The sequence below is a fragment of the Scardinius erythrophthalmus genome (assembly GCF_964197995.2).
Source record: "Scardinius erythrophthalmus genome assembly, chromosome: 7".
Classification (NCBI taxonomy): Eukaryota; Metazoa; Chordata; class Actinopteri; order Cypriniformes; family Leuciscidae; genus Scardinius; species Scardinius erythrophthalmus.
The window spans coordinates 45,398,731-45,422,824 of NC_138227.1; the positions used below are offsets into that span (position 1 = coordinate 45,398,731).

Below are 24,094 nucleotides of genomic sequence, written 5' to 3' on the forward strand. Positions count from 1 at the left end.
TGGTTCAGCGAAAAGAGGAGGCGTGCTCCGGCGCAAACGTTCCCTGCTGCTATTTTGCAGTTTCAGAAAACAATTGCGTTGCGCATGTTATTCATATGCTGTTTTAAGGGTGCATGCTTGGCCATAATCAATGTAGCGTGTGCACAACGCGCATACACTTTGATTCTCTACTCTGCACACAGACGCAGCAGTCATATATACATTATTACAAGGAAAAATATTCCACACGAGGGAAATTATTATACGCCTGTTTAACCGAAGCTAACACACACACACCTGAAGGGGGTTTATTCTGAGAGAACAACCGACTGGATGTACATTATTCTGCTTATTACACGGCTACTTGCCACATAAGTAAATAATTAAACACGAAATATTGATCTGAGATAAAATATTTTATTAGCTCTTTAAACGCTTCCGTGGAGAGAGCAGTTTCAGCGGCGATCAAACTAGCCGGACATTTAAGAGATACGGTATACAGTCACATCACTTATTACACAGCATTTCAACACATAATTATGGAGATAAGAGATATTGATTTCAGATTAAACTGTTTTAAAATCGTACCTATTTGTTATCCTGTAATACAAAACAAGTCACAAAATGGCAGCAGAGCGTTTGTATGAAACAAGAGAGTGAGTCCATGATACTGGATGGCATAATTAAATAACTGTACACAAAATATTGATTCGACTGAGTTTTAATATTTATTAGCTCACCAAACTCAAAACTTCCAGGAAGAAACCCCGTTCCTAGCGAGTGTACAACGCTGCTGACTCCAGTGACCCGGATGAGCCGGTGTTTCTGTGTTCAGAGGCTGTTATCTGGGAATAACACACCGCTGGATGGAGCGATCGACCAATCAGAATCAAGCATTCCACAGAACTGTGTAATAAAATGTTTTATTCTGTGGCGAAAACAAGCTTTCATACTTTAGGCTGTTTGTGAAAGCAAACGTACAGCATAAATTTGAATGTGAATTTCATCATCAGCATCTTATGTGCATAATGCACACAACACTAGTTTAAACAAAGACATTTTAATCAGTCATGACTTGTGACACTGTAGAATAATGTATTAACACACTGTATTAATGTTGCCAAATTTATCAGTTATGAAAGAAATTACATTTCAGCTGTAAGCAGCTCAACAGAAGACAATAGGGTATGGATGGATGGATGGATGAGTGGGTGGGGGGTGGATGGATGAGTAGGTGGGGGGGGTGGATGGATGGATGGATGGATGGATGGGTGGATGGATGGATGGGTGGTTAGGAGGGTGGATGGATGGATGGATGGGTGGGTGGGGGGGTGTATGGATGGATGGGTGGGTGGTTAGGAGGGTGGATGGATGGATGGATGGATGGATGGATGGATGGGTGGATGGATGGGGGGTGGATGGATGAGTAGGTGGGGGGGTGGATGGATGGATGGATGGGTGGATGGATGGATGGGTGGTTAGGAGGGTGGATGGATGGATGGATGGATGGATGGATGGATGGGTGGATGGATGGATGGATGGATGGATGGATGGGTGGGGGGATGGATGGATGGGTGGGGGGGTGTCTGGATGGATGGATGGGTGGATGGATGGATGGATGGATGGATGGATGGATGGATGGGTGGGTGGGTGGGTGGTTAGGAGGATGGATGGATGGATGGATGGATGGATGGATGGATGGATGGGTGGTTGGGTGGGTGGGTGGATGGATGGTTAGGAGGATGGATGGATGGGTGGATGGTTAGGAGGATGGACGGGTGGGTGGGTGGATGGATGGTTAGGAGGATGGGTGGATGGATGGATGGATGGATGGATGGATGGATGGATGGGTGGGTGGTTAGGAGGATGAATGGGTGGGTGGGTCGGTGGATGGATGGTTAGGAGGATGGACGGGTGGGTGGGTGGATGGATGGTTAGGAGGATGGGTGGGTGGATGGATGGGTGGGTGGTTAGGTGGATGGATGGGTGGGTGGTTAGGAGGATGGGTAGGTGGATGGATGGATGGATGGATGGATGGATGGATGGGTGGATGGATGGATGGATGGATGGATGGATGGATGGATGGGTGGGTGGGTGGTTAGGAGGATGGGTGGGTGGACGGGTAGGTGGATGGGTGGGTGGGTGGATGGATGGATGGACGGGTGGATGGGTGGGTGGTTAGGAGGATGAATGGGTGGGTGGGTCGGTGGATGGATGGTTAGGAGGATGGACGGGTGGGTGGGTGGATGGATGGTTAGGAGGATGGACGGGTGGGTGGGTGGATGGATGGTTAGGAGGATGGGTGGGTGGATGGATGGGTGGGTGGTTAGGTGGATGGATGGGTGGGTGGTTAGGAGGATGGGTAGGTGGATGGATGGATGGATGGATGGATGGATGGGTGGATGGATGGATGGATGGGTGGATGGATGGATGGATGGATGGGTGGATGGATGGATGGATGGATGGATGGATGGATGGATGGATGGATGGGTGGGTGGGTGGTTAGGAGGATGGGTGGGTGGACGGGTAGGTGGATGGGTGGGTGGGTGGATGGATGGATGGATGGATGGATGGATTGATAGATTCCTTATTATCTCACACAGCTTTAATGGGGAAAAACATTTTGAGTGGGAAAAAGCACAAGCAAGTAATGAAAGTAAAACTGTGTGTCTGAAGCGAGTCCTCATGGGAACTTTCAGACGGTGTTTTACCTGGAGCTGCTGCAGAATTATGTGTGATACTAGTATTTGTAATGTAAAAAAACCTGCTTTAGTTTCTGTGATGTGAAGACTGAAGTCCTTCAGTGTCCCTCATGTCCTTCACACACAGCAATGACACGCTGATCAGGGACAAACTGGTGCGCTTCTCTGGAACCAGTGGAGTCATCATGATGCTCATGTGGAGAACTGACTGCTCTTTCATATCTCTTCACCATCACACATCAGCCTGACAGCCGAACACACATTATCCCGTACATCATTCATATCCATATCCATATCCCACGGGGAACGCTCTCAGAGTTATGAACAAGAAACCAGTTATTCTAGTGTAGAATGTTCATTCAGAGTTATCTGGGCCTGGTTCCCCGATAACGCTCACTCTTAGCGCGCTAAGAAGACTCAAAAGATATATCTTACCAAAGTTGTTTATGTTCCTAAGTGTGTTCCCCGAACCATACCTTAGGAAGCTGCTTAAGATATACCTTCTTACGTGCGACGTTACCCGGCGCTGTCCGTGGCGATGCCACTGAATCTGCTGATATCGATGGCTCGAGAATCAGTTATTCTCTCGTGCAGGGGCTGTTTATGTGAGAAAGTGGTGTTCTTTATTAAAGAAGCACTTCAGAAATAGTTGAAATTGCATTTATTAGGACTCATGGGATATTATAAAAAATAATCCAAACTATAATAGCCTATAATAGCCTAGCCTACATATTTTAAAATTGTATCATATATTGCTGCCGTAGTAACCATTTCAAATTTGTACGTGCTTTCTTCTCTTTCACATTTTTGTTCGCTGAGCTGGAGCTGCGATGAAATATTGTTCTTGGAAATACTTTCCAGCATTTCAGTAATAAAAGTTTACATCTTGCGTACGGTGCTCGGCAGTGATCAAAAAGGATTTAAACCGTGAATTTTGAATCTCTTGTAAACTCAGAGATGTCGATTCAGACGGCAATTAAATTACCACACGACCTGTTTATCAAAAAACAGAAGGTACTAATTTGGCCAGGGATTTTTACGCGGGTTGGGTGAGAAAAACACTGATATTATGGATTCGGACGGCACTAAAATCACCGACTTACCCCTATAAATGTTTAAAATACCATACAAGCCCATGAGAAACAATATTAGCGTCCGAATAGGACTTAACTGACAGTAGCCTATGCTTTCACTGGCCTTTAAAAGCGCTTTTAATTAAATTATTAATATTGTATAATAATATAATTAAAAATCTAACAACAATCAGTGTAATGACAATTTTATTCTTTGCAAGAAAACACTTGAATGAGCCTAATTGAACACTGTCTGGGTGTATTAAAACTTCAGATTTATATTCGTATAGACCTGCAACAGTGATAAGGTAAAGCTAAGAGTGGTCCAGACCAACCTTACGAAAGTGTGACTTACAGAAGATATACTTAGCGTACGAACATGTCGGGAATCGTGTCATAACGTTAACGTCTTTATGTTCTCAAAATGTTAAGACAAATACATTTTTATACTGGACATTTTAGACATTTTAGACTATATGGAAGGTTTTTTTCTGAAACATTTCAGTTGTACGTTCGTCTAACGTTTAAAAACATGCCAGGGCTTGTTTCGGAATGTTCAGAAAACATTCAAAAGTAACATTCCATATAGTTTGAATAATGATTAAATGGAATGTTCATATAACCAACAAAAAAAAACATTTTTAAATATTTTCACGTTTTGAACATTCAGAAATAATGTTTTCACAACTTAATGAGAATGTTTGTTGGTTGGGTCCTTGTATTCACTGTATCTGTGTGTGTGTGTGCGTGTGCGTGTGCGTGTGTGTGTGTGTGTGTGTGTGTGTGTGTGTGTGTGTGTGTGTGTGTGTGTGTGTGTGTGTGTGTTTCCAGCTTCCTCACATGCCACACATCAGTGAATGTCTGATGAAGAGGAGTTTGAAGCCCACAGATCTTAGAGACATGACACTCGGACAACTGCAGGTCATCGTCAACGACCTGCACTCACAGATCGAGGGTAACACACACACACACACACACACACACACTCACACACACACACACTCACACACACACTGACGGGTGTTTGTTGTGCAGGTCTGAATGAGGAGCTGGTGCAGCTGCTGCTGATGCGGGACGAGCTTCAGATGGAGCAGGACGCCATGTTAGTGGACATCGAGGACTTCACCAGGTGACCAGCTCACGCTCTACACATCCAATCAGCTTCACGTTAGGAAGAGGCTTTCAGGCGCTGTTCACACCCCACACAGCAGCATCGTGTCGGCCCAGATCCGGCCCACATCTGAGCCGTGTGTGGATCCAGATCCGGCCCACATCTGAGCCGTGTGTGGATCCAGATCCGGCCCACATCTGAGCCGTGTGTGGATCCAGATCCGGCCCACATCTGAGCCATATGTGGATCCGATTCGGCTCGCTTGAAATGGTACCACCTCTGTTGAGGTTCCAAGCGTACCGTACCGATACTAAAATGTGACGTGAAAAAACTGCAGATCACTGATTGGTCAGACAGAATCATCTCTACCAGCGTCATTGTATTTACAACACGAGACACTATACCCGCTAGATTTAAATAGCCAGTAGACAACAGCCAACCTGTTTTTAAAGTATTTGCTTCAAAAAAGATTATAAACAAAAAAGAAATGGCTGAATCGTGGTCAGTGGATGAGGTGCAGACGTTCCTCTCGTTGGTTGCCGAGGAGTGGATGGGGAAACACGGAATGAAATTCGCATTTAATATGATGTCATGGTAGTAGAGACGGCAACTATAACGATCAGTCCCACCCACTTTGAAGTGGTACTAACTGCAGTGGAAAAGCAAACGAGCTAAAGCGAGCCGAACCGTGCCGTAACGAGTCGAGCCGTACCACGCAGTGGAAAAGCGAAGCGAGCCGAACCGTTCCGCGCCGAGTCGAACCGTACCGAGCCGAAGCGAGCCGTACCATGCAGTGGAAAAGCGCCACAAGTGTCCCGATCCGGCTCACATCTGAGCCGTGTGTGGATCCAGATCCGGCCCACATCTGAGCCGTGTGCGGATCCAAGTGTCCAGATCCGGCCCACATCTGAGCCGTGTGCGGATCCAAGTGTCCAGATCCGGCCCACATCTGAGCCGTGTGCGGATTCAAGTGTCCAGATCCGGCCCACATCTGAGCCGTGTGCGGATCCAAGTGTCCAGATCCGGCCCACATCTGAGCCGTGTGTGGATCCAAGTGTCCAGATCCGGCCCACATCTGAGCCGTGTGTGGATCCAAGTGTCCAGATCCGGCCCACATCTGAGCCGTGTGCGGATCCAAGTGTCCAGATCCGGCCCACATCTGAGCCGTGTGCGGATTCAAGTGTCCAGATCCGGCCCACATCTGAGCCGTGTGCGGATCCAAGTGTCCAGATCCGGCCCACATCTGAGCCGTGTGTGGATCCAAGAGTCCAGATCCGGCCCACATCTGAGCTGTGTGCGGATCCAAGTGTCCAGATCCGGCCCACATCTGAGCCGTGTGCGGATCCAAGTGTCCAGATCCGGCCCACATCTGAGCCGTGTGCGGATTCAAGTGTCCAGATCCGGCCCACATCTGAGCCGTGTGCGGATCCAAGTGTCCAGATCCGGCCCACATCTGAGCCGTGTGTGGATCCAAGTGTCCAGATCCGGCCCACATCTGAGCCGTGTGCGGATCCAAGTGTCCAGATCCGGCCCACATCTGAGCCGTGTGCGGATTCAAGTGTCCAGATCCGGCCCACATCTGAGCCGTGTGCGGATCCAAGTGTCCAGATCCGGCCCACATCTGAGCCGTGTGCGGATCCAAGTGTCCAGATCCGGCCCACATCTGAGCCGTGTGCGGATCCAAGTGTCCAGATCCGGCCCACATCTGAGCCGTGTGCGGATCCAAGTGTCCAGATCCGGGCCGAACTCTGCTGCTGTCTGGGGCCTGCTATTGAGATGCATTCTGGTCGATCGGATCACAGGTGAAGAACGCTAAACACAGGTGTAAAGCGCTTTGAGCTTGTCCACTTTCAACCACTTGAAAACGTGAAAACACATTGGTCCGGATTGCTTTCGTAGTGTAAACGCTCATGTGGTCAAATGTGTTCAAACAGCCACTGAAGACTCCGTCTACTGACCTCCCACACAGCAGCAGTGTCGGCCCAGATCCGGCCCATATCTGGCTCTGTGTGGGACTAATGCGGGAACACTATGGGAAGAGCTCCAGACAGACGGGACTCAAACTCTGTCGGCTGGAGACACAAGTTTGTTTTGAAGATGAAAAACGTATCAAGCACAATATTCTCTCTCCATTCCTGATTTCTAACATATACATGTTAATGTGAATACAGTTTGTACAGTATAAACATCATTACAGCTATTGAGAGTCCCTAAAAAAACATGCAAACTCAACGTGTGTGTGTGTGTGTGTGTGTGATGGGCAGGTTTAGTGGTAGGGTTAGTGTAAGGAGAGAGAATATACAGTTTGTACAGTATAAACACCATTACACCTATGGAGAGTCCCTAAAAAAACATGCAAACTCAACATGTGTGTGTGTGTGTGTGTGTGTGTGTCCACAGGCACGCTCAGAGCCAGCAGAAACACCTGGCAGAGAAGACGCCATCTAAATGAAGACCCTCCACACCATCACTCCAGATCCGATCACACACCTTTCCTTTGCTTCTGTGGTTCATCATAACACACACACGTTCCTCACGAGACCCAGAGACCCGAGCGGGACGTCCCACACACACCAGCGCTCGGCCTTCGCTCACTCCTACATCCGCTACAGTCTCTTACCCTTGCCACTAAATTATAACCGTCAAAGCATACAATGGTGTAAAAGCGCCTTGTGAGAAATGTAATTCAAGTTTTAAAAAAGAAGAAGAAAGCCGACTCTTCCGCCGCCGGGATTAACCGTGGACATGCGTGAGGAGAACAGGCGCCTCGTTCCGACTGGAGAGAAACGCCTGCCTTGTAGTCGACCTGTAGCTTTCGGTGACGCTCACTCCGACCGGTTTTCAACATTTGGTGAATGTTGATTCTGACACGAGTCATTTGAATAATAATAAGTGTGTTAATATCATTTTCATTCTATTGTATTCAGATTCTTTATTTGAGGGAGATGCTTATGTACAGATATGTATAAAATACGACAAATAAAACTTGGTTTCATAGACTGTGGCGTGCTGGATCGTCTTTATGATTTATGATTAATGATTTAGAATAAAACTGATAAAGGTAACTTTATAATAACTGCACGCTATTAATCAAGCATTAGTAAACAGTTAATTCATCATTTATAAAGCGTTAATAGACATTAATAAGTGGTTTGTAAATTCAGCTATAAATGCTTTATTCTTGATTTATAAGCATATCTGTGTTTAATAATTGTATTTTCATACTTGATCAATTTATCATTTCTAAATGAAGTATTGCATTATTTACAAACCAGTTACATTATTTACCATTATTTACAAACTAGGTGTTGTCATTGGTTCATAAGATCACTTAGAAAGTGTGAGTAAATGTAAATCTCCTTTATAAACGCTTTACAAGGAATAACTAGTCCTCACTTTAGATGAGCTCACAAACATAGTTCACTGACCACTACTAAATGCTTTATAACTACCTGAGTTAACCCTGAATAACAGTAGAAATACATGTTCATAAAGCATTTATTAACACACTAATAACTATTACTATATGTCTGAATAATAATATTTGTTTAAACAGTTTATTAATAATTTACTTACACTAACTTGACAACTCCTAAACAACCGGTTTGTAAATAATGCAATACTTCATTTAGAAATGATAAATTGATCATTAATAAAGTATGAAAATACAATTATTAAACACATTATAGATATGCTTATAAATCAAGAATAAAGCATTTATAGCTGTATTTATAAACTGCTTATTAATGTCTATTAATGCTTTATAAATGATGAATTGATGATTAATGATTAATAGCGTGCAGTTATTATAAAGTGTTACCCTTTAGTTAGCTACTATAACTAATAATGAACAGCACGTATACAGCATTTATTAATCTTTGTTAATGTTCATTTCAACATTTACTAATATTTTATACAAATCTTGGGTTACACTTTATTTTAAGGTGTCGTTGTTACAGTGTAATTATAGATTTAAGTACTGAGTAATATTAATTAACTATATGTATTTACTATAGGATTAGGATTTGGTTTAGGGTTAGTTACATGTAATTATGCATAATTTACTGTTATTACTATAGTAACTACATGTAACAATGACACAAATAAAGTGTAACCCAAGATTTTAATACAATATTAGTAAATGTTGAAATGAACATTAACAGAGATTAATAAATGCTGTATACGTGCTGTTCATTATTAGTTCACGCTAACTAATGTATTTAACTAATGATCCTCATAGTAAAGTGTTATCGATTCACTGTTAACACCATTAAACACTGACTTTCACATCACGTTTTGGACCGTTCAGACGTTATTTACTGTACATTTGTTTTGTTTTTTCATCCACAAACATTTCAGTGACAATAATTTCCAGAAATGAAGTCATTTCAGAAGTGGCTTCTCTCCCTGCGTCTGAATTATGTGCCATCTTGTAAATGAATCATGTTTCACGGTGGAAATTTGTCAACTCCCACAGACCAAGTAGATTTATGTATCATATTCTATTTGAGATATGACGTATGACTGTTTTTACACATTATTGCGACAAAAAGAAATTCTGTAATTCACCACATTTCTGGAAAAAACATCACAATACACGAGTGTGAAGAAGAGTGTGAAGAAGAGTGTGAAGAAGAGTGAGACGACACTCAACACGAGAACACCGTTGCTGGTGTGTGAAGTGTGCAGTTATTGATGAGACGTGTCGAAGGCGTTGGGATTTGTGGTTGTGACTTTTGAATGAAGTGAAAACAGGAGTGTGTGTAATGCAGTTGTTTGCTGAGGTCACCGTGATGATGCGTGCAAGTGTGTGTATTCCAGTTTCAGCACAACAACAAACCAAAAGAAAAACTCTCTCTCTCTCTCTGTGTGTGTGTGTGTGTGTGTGTGTGTGTGTAGCAGAGGGTTTTATTGAGCATTACCGAGGGATTCCCCTCATCATCCGTGAGTACAGTATAAAGCCATCACACTCTCACTAGAACACACACTCTGACCTGACGACACACACCATGAAGATCTGTGAGTAGCTCTGACGTCTCTGATAGATAATGTCATTACTGATGGAGATTAGTGATGTGATGTGAGCTGTGTCTGATGCTGTGTGTGTGTGTGTGTGTGTGTGCGCAGGCGCTGTGCTGTGTGTAGTTGTGGCGCTTGCGCTGGGTTCTCCGGTTCCTCTGAACACACACTCGTGTCCGTGCTCCAGCTCTGCCAGATCTCTGCTCTACAGCCTCACACACATCATGGAGAAGGTACGTTCATCAGCACGACATCTGCACACTCAGGTAAAACATAGTTTCATTACTATAGTAAAAAAAAAAAAAAAAAAAGTTTCTTTGACACCAAGAAAAAAAGACTATACTTAAAGCTCTTATGTATAATGCATTATATCTGTTCATAAATAACTGTAAGCAAAGTTATAATGCATTATATCTGTTCATAAATAACTGTAAGCAAAGTTATAATGCATTATATCTGTTCATAAATAACTGTAAGCAAAGTTATAATGCATTATATCTGTTCATAAATAACTGTAAGCAAAGTTATAATGCATTATATCTGTTCATAAATAACTGTAAGCAAAGTTATAATGCATTATATCTGTTCATAAATAACTGTAAGCAAAGTTATAATGCATTATCCTCCTGAGACCCAGAAAAAAAATGTTTTTTTGAATTTAGTTTTTTCCATGTCATCACATTGTTTAGAGCATAAGAAACAAATGGTACATTTGAAAAATGATATTTTATTCTTATCTTATGTCCTCTGTAGTGGACGTCAGGACTCAGTTGTTTCAAAAATAAAATGACATGAAATTATATGTACAGGCAAAAACAATGGGATTTTCTTTTCAATCACCAATAAATTTGGGGGTTTCAGGATTTATTTTAACCAAAATTTGTATAAAGATGATTCTCAACTATGTTATGAAAGATATAAAGGAATGAATTTATACACCATTTTAATTTATGCAATATGAGGGTAAAATGGCCATAAATTAATATTCCCATTAAATGCAATGTATCTATACACTGTATCTAATGTGTTCCTGGAGCAACATTTCATGAAAAAAGAAGTGTAATAATTGAAGTAATAATTGGCACATTTTAATAATAATATCTAATATTTCATAGGAATATTGATGTATAATTTATTTCCATATTCACTTGTTGTGTCTCCCAGAATGCCTGATAAACATGATTTAAGTCCTGATGTCCTCATCTATGAAATCAACGCTCTGTTCTGGAACAGAAAGACATTTTTTGATTTCCTGAGATGTTGGTTTAGGAAATACAATTTGAAAAGATTTAAATTCTAATTACAATATATTATCATATTTCCTACATTTGATCATTAAATAAATGTCCAAGACCAAGGAGAAGTGGTTTTCATGGTGAAACATTGGTGTCTCTGGAAAGCCCTGAATGTGCTCTTTACAGTAGACAGACGTCTATTCCTGGGTCCCAGGAGGCTATAATATCTGCAGATCCTGACATTGGGTGTGTGTCATGTGTTTTAATGCATTATACTCTCTAAACGTGTGTAGATAAGAATTATAACGTGTTATAACTGTGGGATACACTGCATTTAACACACTGTTATAATGCATCACACATGAGGGCTTTAAGTAAGAGTGTTGTATTCTTCGGAGCTGATCTCTGAACAGTTCTCAGATGTTCTTCAGTGTGGAGAAGAGCCCTGTTCAGATGCAGTGTGTGTCTGTTAATAATGACAGTGTGTGTGTGTGTGTGTGTGTGTTTGATCTGGTGTGTATTAATGTGCTCTGGTGGAGCTCAGACTCAAGCTAACGTCAGACAACAATCAGCAACTCTTCATGTTATCAACATCCCAGAATTCTGTTGAAAACGCTGATGTTTGTTTCGCTGTTTTCCCTCCGAAATGATGATGTCACTGAGAGGATGATGTCACTGTGTTGTTGACTTGGTCAAGGGATTTTACGGAAACAGGATTGAAGACATATATGGAAGAAATATATGCATACATGTTTAATTTAAAGAACTTTTGAACAGAGACAGTGATATTGTGACTGTGTCTGATGTTCTGCCGTGTTGTGTGTGTGTGTGTGTGTGTGTGTGTGTTGAGCGCAGAAGGGGAAGATGGAGCATCAGGATCTGTTCGCTGGGTTTAACTGCACTGATCTGGAGGCTCAGATGATTCCTCACACTCAGACCGGCTCTGTCTGTCAGCCCAGCGCCTCGGATGATGTGAGGATTTACACACACACACACACACACACACACACAGCTGATTACTTGTGAACTCAGTGACCTGGAGACGTGTCTCTTCCACGAGTCTCATGACAGCAGCAACTTCATGAAAAAGAGTTTCAGCCAAGAGTTAAATATATATATTTTTATATATTCAATATTATTTGAGATAATTATTTCAGTATTTGAGAATTTCAAGGTTCGCCACATAAAAACTGCATCATTTCCTTATTAATGCTAGACTGTCTTCATCATTACATAAGAGTACATCTGATCATAGTGTTTCAACTTGACCAGGTCTGTTACGACCTTGATGTGTATGTGTGAGTGTGTGTGCGTGTGCGTGTGTGTGTGTGTGTGTGTGTGTGTGTGTGTGTGTGTGTGTGTGTGTAACTGGTGTATTAACGCTGTAAGCGCTCCTGATCTCAGGTCCTGTCCTGCTCCGGCCAGACGAGCTCCTCTTTCAGCGCGGTGAGTCTGCTGCGGTGTTTCGCACGGTTCGTGTGTGTGTGTGTGTAACGTGAGTCGTGTCTCTGATGCGCTGGTGTTTTCTTCTCAGACGGAGTGTTTGAGGAACATCGCAGGAGATCTGCACTACTATGAGCTTCTGCTGAACTCCTACAAGTCCAGAGACTCTGGCGATCTGAGTCCGGTCATGACGGCCACCTCTGAACTCACGCAGGTGAGAATCTCCACACATATCACACACCACTGCTCGTGAAATAATGCGGCGTACATTGGTCCAAACACACCTGAGGTTTCAACTGAGTGTTTAATCTTGACCGGTAAAAGGATTTGTCATCTGTATGTGATGAAGACTCTAATAACACACACTTCTGCTTGTGTTGAAGTGCTTGAAAGAAAACGGCGCCGGCGCTGATGGAGAGTTTCCTGAGGTGAGTGTCAACTCTTAACTCTTGCTCTCCGGTCACTGTGGCGAGTGCTTTCCCAGGCACACTCAGCTTTACACTGGACACATCAGTACCTGGGGGGAAAACTGCCATATAGATATTTCTGAAATGATCTCATAATTTGGCCGCAGGAATATTAGGCTGCTGTCACTTTAAGACCGAATGCACGGATCCAATACACTGATACACATGCGTTTTCATTCTCAACTTTTTATTATTTCACTTTTAACATAACTTGACTGTGTTCGTGTGAATCCTCGGCAAGACCGGCATTTTGACATCATTTCGTGTGTATTTGACTGTTTAAGTGCAATGAGCAACGAATTCAACTCAGTTTAGTCCTGAGAGGCGGCTTCATGCGCCGGGTTTGAGCATAAAACCTGCGGGAGTAAATTATGCACAATACACAGCCCTGTGACAGCAGCAATATTCACCCGGAGCAAATGAAGCGAGTGAGTGAGTGAGTGGAGGCGGGTTTGTGTGTGAGAGAGAGAGAGAGAGAGAGACGCTGGTGTCGTCTATCTGTTCTGTGGGAAATGAGTATTGGAAGCGTTTCAGATATTTCTGTACGGATAAACCTGTCATTTTGACAAACTACATTGCATTTAGTTTATTACTTCAGATGCCTTTTGTAAAACTACAAGTGAAAAATGTATTATATATATGAAAGGCAACCCGCCAAAGTGACGTGTGACACAGTCACTCCTCTAATGCATGTGTGTGTGTGTGTGTGTGTGTGAATGTGAAGCCCTGAACACACTCTCTCTCTCTCTCTGCTAGCAGTGGCACGTGTGGAGCGACGAGCCCTTCGATGACCGCGTGTCGCTGTGTAAAACACTGAAGGGCTTCCACGTGCGCGCCATCACCATGAACAGAGCGCTCGCGTACATCGGCTCCGGAGACCACAGGAAGTGATGTCGTTCACTACAGCATCCGACCGGAAACTACTGCATGACACTCAAATTCATAAGCTAGATGACATATTCATATCTCCATATATATTTATATTTAATATTTATGTATTATTGAATCTATTTATTCGTTTTGATAAATTATTTATTGACATAGACATGTTAGTCATGACATTATTTATGAACTATTTATTAAAATATTTGTGTAACAAAAAATGTCTTTTGTGTGTTTGTGTGCATGTAAGTAAAGGAAGTCTTGAAGAGAAATGTGGAAACTAGACCGAAACACTGTTGTTCAAGTCAAGAATACACAGAAAGCTGTAAATGCCCCACATATTTTCATTGTGGCACAAAAAAGACAAAAGTTATAACTGTGTAGCTCCTCTAAATCAATAACCGAACCACTGTTGGTGTCATTTTCATGATTTATTCACCCAAGGTAAAGGAAACTCCACCAAAGTAAAGCGATTCTCCTGAGAAAGTGTGACAGGTGATTTAACCAACATTTCATACGACAGAGGAAATATTCATATGGTCAAGTGTGTGTTGTGCATGAACATCATGATATCAGCAACATTATTGGTCCATAATATCCGCACCTGAGATCCGAACATCGAGCCAGTTTTCTCAGAAATGATCACAGTTCATAATTCAACAAAGTCAAACTCTGAGTTCTACATGCAATCCTCTGGAAGACACGTTAAAATATGTACAACATCTAAAAAAATATAAACAACTGTCAGAAATGAAGATCTGCACACAAACAGTGTAGAGTTGACGCAGAGCTCAGTTTAGCACCAGATCTCAGATCTCCGTCTCCATCAGCGCTTCAGACGATCCACACACGTCATGAGTTATTCCGTAGCATCTCTGGAAAACAGCACATTCACATCCAAACATTAGTAAACACAAATACTAGTTTTTCCTGACATTTGTACAAAGGTGAAGCTTTTCAAATCATCGCCATAATCTAACATGATCACTGTTTTACTGGAGTAACTGTAACTGGCATGATTCTGGGAATACTGCACTCATCGAGAAACTTCACAAAGGCATTAAGCGTTTTAAGCAGCACAGAAGAAGAGTGTGTTTCAGACGACACTGCCAATAAGGTCAAACACTTCCCTAGCTGATTCATCACAGTACAGTAAAACTATTTTTGTATCACAAGTTTACTGAAATGGTGTTTAAATGTGCAAATGAGGTCATTTCTAATTCAATATGCAGTTAGACACATTTCCAGAACAGAAATCTGAACACTGGATAAAGATTTGATTTTGCTGACATGTTGAGAGTTAAAGGTTTTTACTGAGGGACTTTTCAGAAAATACTGTAAACAGTCAGAAAAGAAAAAACATGTCCACCATGTGGTCCCACTTTATATTAAGTGGCTTCAAGTACTATGTACTTGCATGTACTTACATTGAAATTAATAATTTGATACAATGTACTTATTGTGTAACTACATGTTTTTACATTGTACTTACATTTAAAAAATTCCTGCATGTAATTACATTTGTAATTACACAGTTGACCCTTCCCTTACACCTTAACCTACCCAGTCCACCACACCTGTCCCTAACCTTACCCGTATCACACCTCAATAACAGCAAAAGAGTTTTACAATACAACATGAACGCAATATGTACATTGTACTTATTTTTTGATGTAAGTACATAGTACTTAAAGCCACTTAATATAAAGTGGGACCCACCATGTTTTTGGGAATAAAATGTTCTATGAAATGATATATGAGCAATCCCTCAGAATATAGCTAGGGATAAATCTGTAAAGTTTGGTGTGTGTGAGTGTTTCTGTGGGGAAAAAGGGCAACACTTTACAGTAAGGTTCATTAGTTAACATTAGTTAATGCACTGTGAACTAACATGAACACACAATGAACAGCTGGGTTTTTATTAACTAACATTAACCAAGATGAATAAATACTGTAACAAATGTACATTGCTCATTGTTAGTTAATACATGAACTAATGTTAACCTTAGAAACTCAGCATCTGTATTGTAATTGAAATCTACAGACACAAATAAATAAATAGGTAAATCGCAATGAAATAAACATGTTTTCAATCCACAAATATGAAAGAAGACATGTTACCTACAATCTCAAAATTGTCCAGTGTCTAAAGCAACAGTGTTTCTGCTAGTGGTGTCTTGCACTAAACAGGAATAGCGATTACTAAACCCACAGGCGTCACATGACCGAAGGCCACATTTGAGGAAGTGGCTTTGATTCCCGCACTCGCTCTCCTCATCCCTGTGCTTTAGTTGTGTTTCGGCATCTCTCCATGACCTCGGCACCAGCGTGAAGCACCAGTGGAGGAGCGGATCACCAAATGCACGGTTCGGATAACTACAGCTCACCTGAGGCTCCTCTATGCCACATCAGACACTGCTGGCCAAACTGATGAAGTTCAGTTAAAGTTACAGTCTAACAGTAATATTCCGGTACAGAAATGAATGATTACGCCTGAATGTAAAATAACACTATTTGTTCACTGTAGAAATTAAATATAGTGTGATCTTTGTTGAAGCTGTATTTTGTTGTTTTATTAAATGTCCCATGACATGAACATTTCACGTGAGGTTTTCCTCATCGGAGTCTCATCTGTGAGGAGTTCCCCTAGCCTGCCTACGGTCCCCCAGTGGCCGGGGATGGCACAGGTGTAAGCCAAGCCCTGGGTATCCTGATCCGCCTTGCAGGAAAGTGAAAGCTCAGACGGGCCAATCTGGAATCTTCCCTATACGTCACAATACGGGGAAAGGTCACCTCCCCTTTCTCTGCTTTACCCGCCCATGAGAGAATGAGCTGAGCGAGCGAGATATTGGTTTTTCCTCGAGAGACATCATGGCTTGCAAACGAGCGAAGCATGGCATCTGCTCAGTGTTTGGATGGACAAATGAACACAAAAGTCTTTTTTTAGTTCCTTCATCCGAGGACTTCAATATACCTACTTTGTCATAACAAACTGAGCCAGAGTACAGTCTTCTCTAAACTACACAGACAACAGCAAGAGTATTAGAGGCTGCTGCCACTTTAAGACCGAATGCATAGGCCGAATTTAAAATATCTGTATATTCTTTATATAAATATAATATTTCTTTCTCAACTGTTCACTTATGACAACACCGAGAGAATACTTGCCGAGACGGGTATTTAGACGGGTATTTAGACATAATTTTGTGTGTATGTGTCCGTTCAAGGTCAAGGAAATGCGAAAGAGGGAATCAATTCGGTGTTCGAGCGCCGACTAAAACACGTCTCTCTCTCTCTCTCTCTCTCTCTCTCTCTCTCTACGCACAGATAACACGCGAGTCCCGATTTCCGCCTCTTCTTCCGCTTTTAAATTGTTTGAATGTGTAATTTTGGCAAGACAAAATGCGTCCAAATGAAAAACTTTCACTCTATGACGGTTAGATTTAGCAGTTAGTCTGCGAGTCACATGCGTGCCGAACTGTGGGCAGCCGATTTGTACGGGTCACGATCAACTGCGATCCGCTGCACCCCTATAAAACACCTCAAAACCCTAAACACTGCCTGTCGCACTGACCGCGATGACAGCAACATAGTGCAGGGTTGCCAACTTTTGAGTTTAGCTCGGAGTGAGACTTCTCCAACGGGGGGGGGATATATTTAAACGGGGGGGGGGGGGGGGTATTCCAACCCAAATTTTTTTTGGGGTATTTTTATTTAAAGGAATTAATTATAAAAGCGATTTAAGGGAATAAAGAAAAAAAAAGCTTATTGTATTAGTGAAATAATTGTAACTATTTGCAAATAATATTTTATTTTTTATTATGCATGCATTCTCTCTAAATGAATCAAAGAAATTATAGCATATTTTCAATTCAAAAAGGCTAAATTTAGTAAATAAATAAAAAAAAGTTGAGTAATTCGCGTCACCGGATACTGTCGGTAGTTGAACATTTCTATTGTAAAACAGTCAAATATTAAATGTTTTCCACTTACATTTTGCCAGGCATTCATTCACTTCTTTAATCATTCTGACATTGAAGAGCTAGACCGCTGAACTTTTAGGCATCCTAACACCAAACAGAGCGGTGCGTAATGGAGCGCATCAGAACAGCATCAAGAATATCAAATACATTGCAGTGAATCTTTTATTTGCATCTTAAGTTTATAGGCAATAATAATGACAGGTTTGCGAAAGTGTAGAACTCGGTGAGCTCGCGCAAAACACATCTTCAGGACAGCGACTCATTTAAACGCCTCTGATTGGCCAATGCGTTCAACAGACATGTCAGTGATTGGCTACAATGCTCAACGCTGCCGTACGCGCGCTACGGTTTCTGTCTCGCATGCGTGCTCGCTCTAGATTTTAACTAATTTGCGCCATAAATAGTGGTCCATCTAGTAGTTAAGAGCCTGAATTGTTTATAGTAATTCTGAAATTTAGTGCACACGAGTGAAAAAAAATACAGCACAGAAGAATGTCTAATTTAGCGTGAGATTTCTTTGTTAAGCGTGAGAGCGTGAGATTGAGGCTGAATGCGTGACTGTCACGCCAGATGCGTGAGAGTTGGCAACCCTGATAGTGTCGGCTCAGATCCGGCCCACATCTGAGCCGAGTGGAATCCATGTGTACCGGATGTGGGCCGACACTATGTTGCTGTCTGTGTGGTTCCACACTGAAACACAGGAGATCCCGTTACCCACCGTCCAGCACAGCGATGACCTCGTTAGGCACGTCATCGTTGTCCTTCAGACTCTTGAGTAGTTCCTGAATCCCGGCGCTCCCCTTGGGCTGCCGTCTCCTCCAGCGCTCCAGCATGTTGAACTTCTGCATGGTCACGTCCTCCTCCGCGGACTCCATCTCCTCCAGGTCTTGCTTGCTGAGGCCCAGGTAGGCGATGGCCACGATCTTCCACTCCCTGCCCATGCGCTTGGCCACCTGCATCAGCTGCTGGTCCGTCAGGCCCGGGGCCGGGGCCGTCCCGGCACAGTCTGGACACACAGCGGAGCGCCGGTCAACACACAGCAGCACTGACACTGTGAGGAGAGTCGCGTCTGCCACCTACCGGACTCGTCGATGCCACGAGCTTTCTTATTGGGCTTGTTGCAGAGATCCTCGTCTGACGTGCTGATGGGTCTCTTCCGGCCTAAAGAGGGCGAGAACACGAAATACTGACTGCATATTCCCCAACAACTCTTTCCACACCTGTGGTTTTAAACAAAAAAGTTGCCAGCCAGTGTTTTCAACCATTTTCACAAAATGTTTATGGCCCCCAGAATAATTTTGTTGTATGAATATCTGAACATGCAATATATCAAAAGAACAGAGCCTCCGCTTTTAAACAAAACAATAACATTTCATTCTAGCTTCATGCATTCTTTTATTATCAACACTTGAATGTGGATAAGTTTCATTAAAAAAAAGCAACATTTTGAGCAAAAAGACGAGAAAATGATGTTTTTGTCAAAGACTGCATGTGGATCAGATTCAGAGATGATGAAACACAGATGTTTTAGATCGAGTCCATCAACACCTCAAAGCTTCAGTCCTGAGTCGACATTTCATTCAGTAACTTTAGGCAGTTTAGATTTATATGTTGTTTTATGTTGATGATCGCGTTATTTTACACACGCATATGATTACATATGATGTCGCTTGCTTCTTCTCCTGATTCAATACTCTTTCATTAGATGTGTACTAGCGCCCCGCCTACCATATAACAGTGAAAACTTTTTGTCAATGGCAGGGAAAGAGTTCAACAACTCTTTCAGTCTTTAATTTTATCCCTGTTTGAAAAGTTTGATAGAGTGCAAATATAAACACAACAGGGCTGTAAAAGCAGACTAGTGAGTAGATGAGTTTTCCTGTTTAGCCTGATGACATTAAGGGCCCTATCTCACACCCGAAGCAATGCAGCGCCAAGCGCGACACAAGTGTGTTTTGTTAGTTTCAGCCCGACGCAGTTTTCATTTTTCACATCCTGTGCCACGTTGTTTAAATAGCAAATGCATTTGCACCCATTTGTTCACCCATAGGCTGCTGGTCTGAAAACGAGGTGTGTTCAGGCACATTGTTGGAGCGCTACTATTTTGAGGAACTGAAATAGACTGAGCCATTGACCGACTGAAACCTGCTCTAAAGTCAATGGCGCAATATGTTTTTGTTAGTTAAAGAGCGCGTTAGTAATGTGCGCCTATAGGCGGGTCCACAACGCGTGTACACTCTGCTTATTACACACACAGGGACGCACAGCAGCACACAAACATGCCAAATATTTAAAATAAAAGGATCACAATGTAAAAGATTATTATTGTGTACATAAAGATATGGTGAATCCGGCTTGTCCTGTAGATGGTCTGTTTGCGCACTTTTACCTCGCGCACGAGCGGATCCGTTTGAGCTCTGGAGACGCGTTCGGTCTTTCCACTATCTAATTCCGTCATGTAAATAGCGAATCTGCCATGGCGTGAGCGCAACTGGCATTTATAGGGAATGGGAGATGAGACTCTGATTGGTTTAACACACGTCAATCCCAAAACACACCCATTACTCATTAAGAGAATAGGGACAGTCCTGTTAGATTATGCGCCGGGAGCGCCGACCATTTTTCCTGTCGTTAAACTAGCAAAAGCGGATTCGGACTCGCCCTGAGTGAACTTGCTCTGTGCACTTTAGACCATGAGCTTAGATCGTAAAAATAGGGCCCAAAATGTATTTCCCACAGACCTTATTTCAAGGATTTAACCAAAAACCCATTCAAATAACCCACGGACTCCAGGACGATGGAACCAAAAGTGCTAAAAACACACGTTCACACGCCTTACCTTTAACTGGCTTTCTGGGGTTTTCGTCTAGATGATGTACACAGTCTCCTGTAAAAGATTTAATATAAGATTTAGTCTTCTTTACAGTCACACACACAGGGGTCAAGGGTCATTCTCAGGAGGTTTACTGTAGAATACAACACATTTTTTTATCTGAGCAAATACAGAATTCATCTTTGTACCTGTGCTCTGTTCATCCCTGTCATGTTTCCCTCGTTTGACATAATAGCATCTTTCTGACTTCATATTTAAGGGAGACACATGAAAATAATACCTTTGACTACGTGGTTGACACAAAAGTAAGTCTTTAGCAGTGTGGCATCATGATTGCATTGTCCGTAACATCATGTGTTGAGGCTGTAATCAGTCATTTCTGCAAAGGATTTATCATAAGGCACTGAGGGATACTACCAGACTTTGTGTCCTCATTCTAAACTTGCTGTTATAGGGGTGAATAATGTCACAGTTTAGCGGAGAGTTTAACACGTAACATTAAACTGGTTGAGTATTGGGGAGGTTTGGCCTGGTGCTTCAGGCTTGAGGTGGGAAAATATGATTTCTGTTATTAAAGACATTTTGGCAGCAATGTCTCCGTCTGTGTGAAAAGAGCCACTGGTGTGTGTGTGTGTGTGTGTGTGTGTGTGTGTGTGTGTGTGTGTGTGTTCCTGAAGCCGTACCCTCTCTGATGGTCGCGGTCCACACGGTTTGTCCCGAGTCGGCGTCTGTCAAGGACAGTTTGAAAGGAGGACTCTCCTCAAAGAAGACCTCGAAGTATCCTTTCACCTCTACGATGACAGGTGTGAAGAGCATGTCCTGCACACACACACACACACACACCTCTCCTCAAAGCCTGCGCTGCTGAGTGTGCTGGGATCACCGGCCTACCCTTCCCCTTACCTCGGGTGTGATGTGACCCATGGGCTCGCTGACCAGACGGTACTTTCTGTTCTCCTCCAGCATGCACGTGGGCGGCTTGTCTACATGGATATACTTCTTGTTGTTCTTACAGTTGTTGGCCCGCCGGACGGCCCTCCTGATGTCCTGCAGCAATGACAGTCTTTTACATACGACACCTTCAACAATCTCAGGGTTACAGGATCGGTCACATTTTGACCAAGCCAAACAAATACAACAAGGTTTCTGCCGTATGATGATTCTTGCTAAATACATTCTTGGTCGCTGTTATTGAACTGAACTGAATCAACATTTAACTGCGTTGTCTATTGTCGTCGTAGAGCTGCTTATAGCTCATTGTTCAACAGTAACACTATTTTCCGGTTTATCACTGTAAAGCTGCTTTGAAACAATCGTTTCAGAAATAAAGCTGACTTGACATTAGGGTTTGCCCTAAGTTTGTGTTTGATCCACGATTGAGCAATGCAGTTTTATTTAATGTTTTAAATATTGTTGTAATCAATATTTTGTTTCTGTCTGATTAAAAACATGTATCAAATCAAATTAAATCGAATCAAATAGAGCACATTCTTATACCAATGGAGAGAACGTAGGATTGGGGGTGATGTGATCTCGTTTCAGACCATTTGGAGACGAGAGATGGAAGAGAGAGGTAACCCGACATATAATGGGTTACAGTAGTCGAGTCGTGCTGAAATAAAAGCGTGAATGACTGTTTCAAAGCTATCCCTGTTTCCCGGCGTAGGTGTTGACTGTGGCATCGATTTGTTTGATCAATTTGAGACTACCGTCGAGATAAAATCCTACGTTTTAAACGTCAGAGGTAAGGTGTATTTGGACCAAATTGGATAATTCGGGTTTTATCATCATTAAGCAACATGAAATTGTTAGTGAGCCACAGCTTGAGTTTGTGAAGAGAGTCTTGTAATCTCTTATATGCAGAGTTATCTTTATGTTTTATAGGTATGTAGAGGTGGGTGTCATCCGCATAACACACCAAATCTACTGATAATTGAACCTAGGGGTAGCATGTACAATGAGAATAGTAGGGGTGCCAGAATCGACCCCTGGGGTACCCCACAACTGAGGTGAGTACCTAACCTAACAGAAAAACTCCTGTTGGATGAGAAAGACTGGAACCATTTGAGTAATGTTCATGAGATACCAATCGAACGTTCCAGCCGAGATAATGAAAATCAACAACCCAATTAAAATATTGCGATGTGGATTGATAGGATTCTGTTTGTTGTATATGTTATTTTCCATTACTTTTAGAATATTTTTTTAAGAGAAAAAGAGTGATCTTGACAAATGAATGATTTAAGGAGGTGTTTTAACCGGACAGAAACGATGCGCTCTGCCATCTGAGTGGACTGTGGATCTCAACCGAGTGATTAAGCTTTTACTATTAGTACACATAAGTATTTATTGATAGGCACTCATCCATCTTACTAGGAATTTGGTCATATCGTTTTTTATTCTTTGTGTCAGGCCAAAAGTGGGGATACCTGTTTTTAAAGACCCTACAAGTTCGATTAAACCATCAAAATATGAGGAGAATTATTTTAATATTTTAAACATTAGGGAAGAACAAAACACTTAACTAGTTTAAGGTATTTATCTGACTTAATTATTTAGTAAAAAAGGTTAACTGCAGATACAGGTTTTATTTTACTATGCAAAAAAAATAAAAATGAATAGAAAACCAAAAAGCTCACAAGAAAAAGCATACTGTACACAATCAGTTATACATTTTTCGGTAACTAAAAAGGTTAATTAGTTAACATTAGTTAATGCATTAACTAACATGAACTAACAATGAGCAATACATGTGTTACTGTATTTATTAATCTTTATTAATGTTAGTAAATAAAAACAGCTGTTCATTGTTTGTTCATGTTAGTTCACTGTGTATTAAGTAATGTTAACAAATACAACCTTTGATTTTGATAATGTATAAGTAAATGTTGAAATCAATATTAATTATGATTAATAAATGCTGTAGGAGCCTTTTTCATTCTTTGTTCATGTTAACTAAGGTAGATACCTAATGTTAACATTGGTTCTCTCTTGTTTTTGCAAATGTTAATATCATTTGCATAATTTCTTTGTATGAAAGCGTGAAAAAAAAATTGGGGGGGGGGGGGGGGCGGGTATGTTTCATTTCATTATCACACACACACACACACACACACACAAAAAACTATTTACTCAAAGCATAACTATGCAACATGCTTACAAAATCTTTTTTTTTTTTTCTATAATATTTGAAATTCCATAGGCTGGACATCCCTTTTGATTACTATACTTTGTGGAAAAGGCCTCTAAAATCAGAACAAAACTGAAGTAAAGTGACTTTTCATAATACTTTATGAAGCTTTTTTTGTGCTTTTGAGCTTGACTGACCCAGTCCCCATTTGCTTTTATGAAATGAACAGGCCAGGAC

General features: G+C 41.8%; 3 protein-coding genes across 10 annotated transcripts in view; 2 read left to right on the forward strand and 1 right to left on the reverse strand.

Annotated features, from left to right (window-relative positions):
- schip1 (schwannomin interacting protein 1) overlaps positions 1–7,865 on the forward strand; it is a 48,715-nt gene extending 40,850 nt beyond the window's left edge. For both annotated transcript variants that reach the window (XM_081370712.1, XM_081370713.1), the window contains 3 exons: positions 4,586–4,709; positions 4,790–4,883; positions 7,266–7,865. In XM_081370712.1, the coding sequence (XP_081226838.1) occupies positions 4,586–4,709; positions 4,790–4,883; positions 7,266–7,317 (270 nt within the window). In that variant the 3' untranslated portion in view covers positions 7,318–7,865. The remainder of the gene's footprint in view (positions 1–4,585; positions 4,710–4,789; positions 4,884–7,265) is intronic.
- Positions 7,866–8,008: 143 nt separating this feature from the next.
- On the forward strand, positions 8,009–14,016 carry il12a (interleukin 12a). 2 transcript variants are annotated; one of them, XM_081370714.1, is made up of 7 exons: positions 8,009–9,884; positions 9,993–10,117; positions 11,975–12,091; positions 12,524–12,565; positions 12,654–12,776; positions 12,946–12,990; positions 13,786–14,016. In XM_081370714.1, exons 1-7 carry the CDS (start codon positions 9,875–9,877, stop codon positions 13,918–13,920), a joined length of 597 nt encoding a protein of 198 aa, XP_081226840.1. In that variant the 5' UTR covers positions 8,009–9,874; the 3' UTR covers positions 13,921–14,016. The 2 variants fall into 2 exon arrangements, with proteins under 2 accessions (XP_081226840.1, XP_081226841.1); XM_081370715.1 differs by having other exon boundaries at positions 13,789–14,016.
- A 35-nt stretch (positions 14,017–14,051) lies between these two features.
- Positions 14,052–24,094, reverse strand: part of LOC308694261 (NACHT, LRR and PYD domains-containing protein 1a allele 5) — a 37,357-nt gene continuing 27,314 nt past the window's right edge. For 5 of the 6 annotated variants that reach the window (XM_081371717.1, XM_081371718.1, XM_081371715.1 and 2 more), the window contains 6 exons: positions 21,631–21,774; positions 21,411–21,546; positions 20,734–20,781; positions 18,975–19,055; positions 18,613–18,900; positions 14,089–14,786 (listed from right to left, as the gene is read on the reverse strand). In XM_081371717.1, coding sequence (XP_081227843.1) covers positions 14,764–14,786; positions 18,613–18,900; positions 18,975–19,055; positions 20,734–20,781; positions 21,411–21,546; positions 21,631–21,774 — 720 coding nt within the window. In that variant the 3' untranslated portion in view covers positions 14,089–14,763. Of the gene's footprint in view, positions 14,787–18,612; positions 18,901–18,974; positions 19,056–20,733; positions 20,782–21,410; positions 21,547–21,630; positions 21,775–24,094 lie in introns of all 6 variants that reach the window. The other variant, XM_081371714.1, reaches the window with a different exon arrangement.

Excerpts from the sequence above, each read along its gene's own strand:
- il12a (XM_081370714.1), top strand. Across the intron at positions 12,566-12,653 it reads CGAGCTCCTCTTTCAGCGCG|ACGGAGTGTTTGAGGAACAT; the intron begins GTGAGTCTGCTG and ends TTTTCTTCTCAG. Across the intron at positions 12,991-13,785 it reads CTGATGGAGAGTTTCCTGAG|CAGTGGCACGTGTGGAGCGA; the intron begins GTGAGTGTCAAC and ends TCTCTCTGCTAG.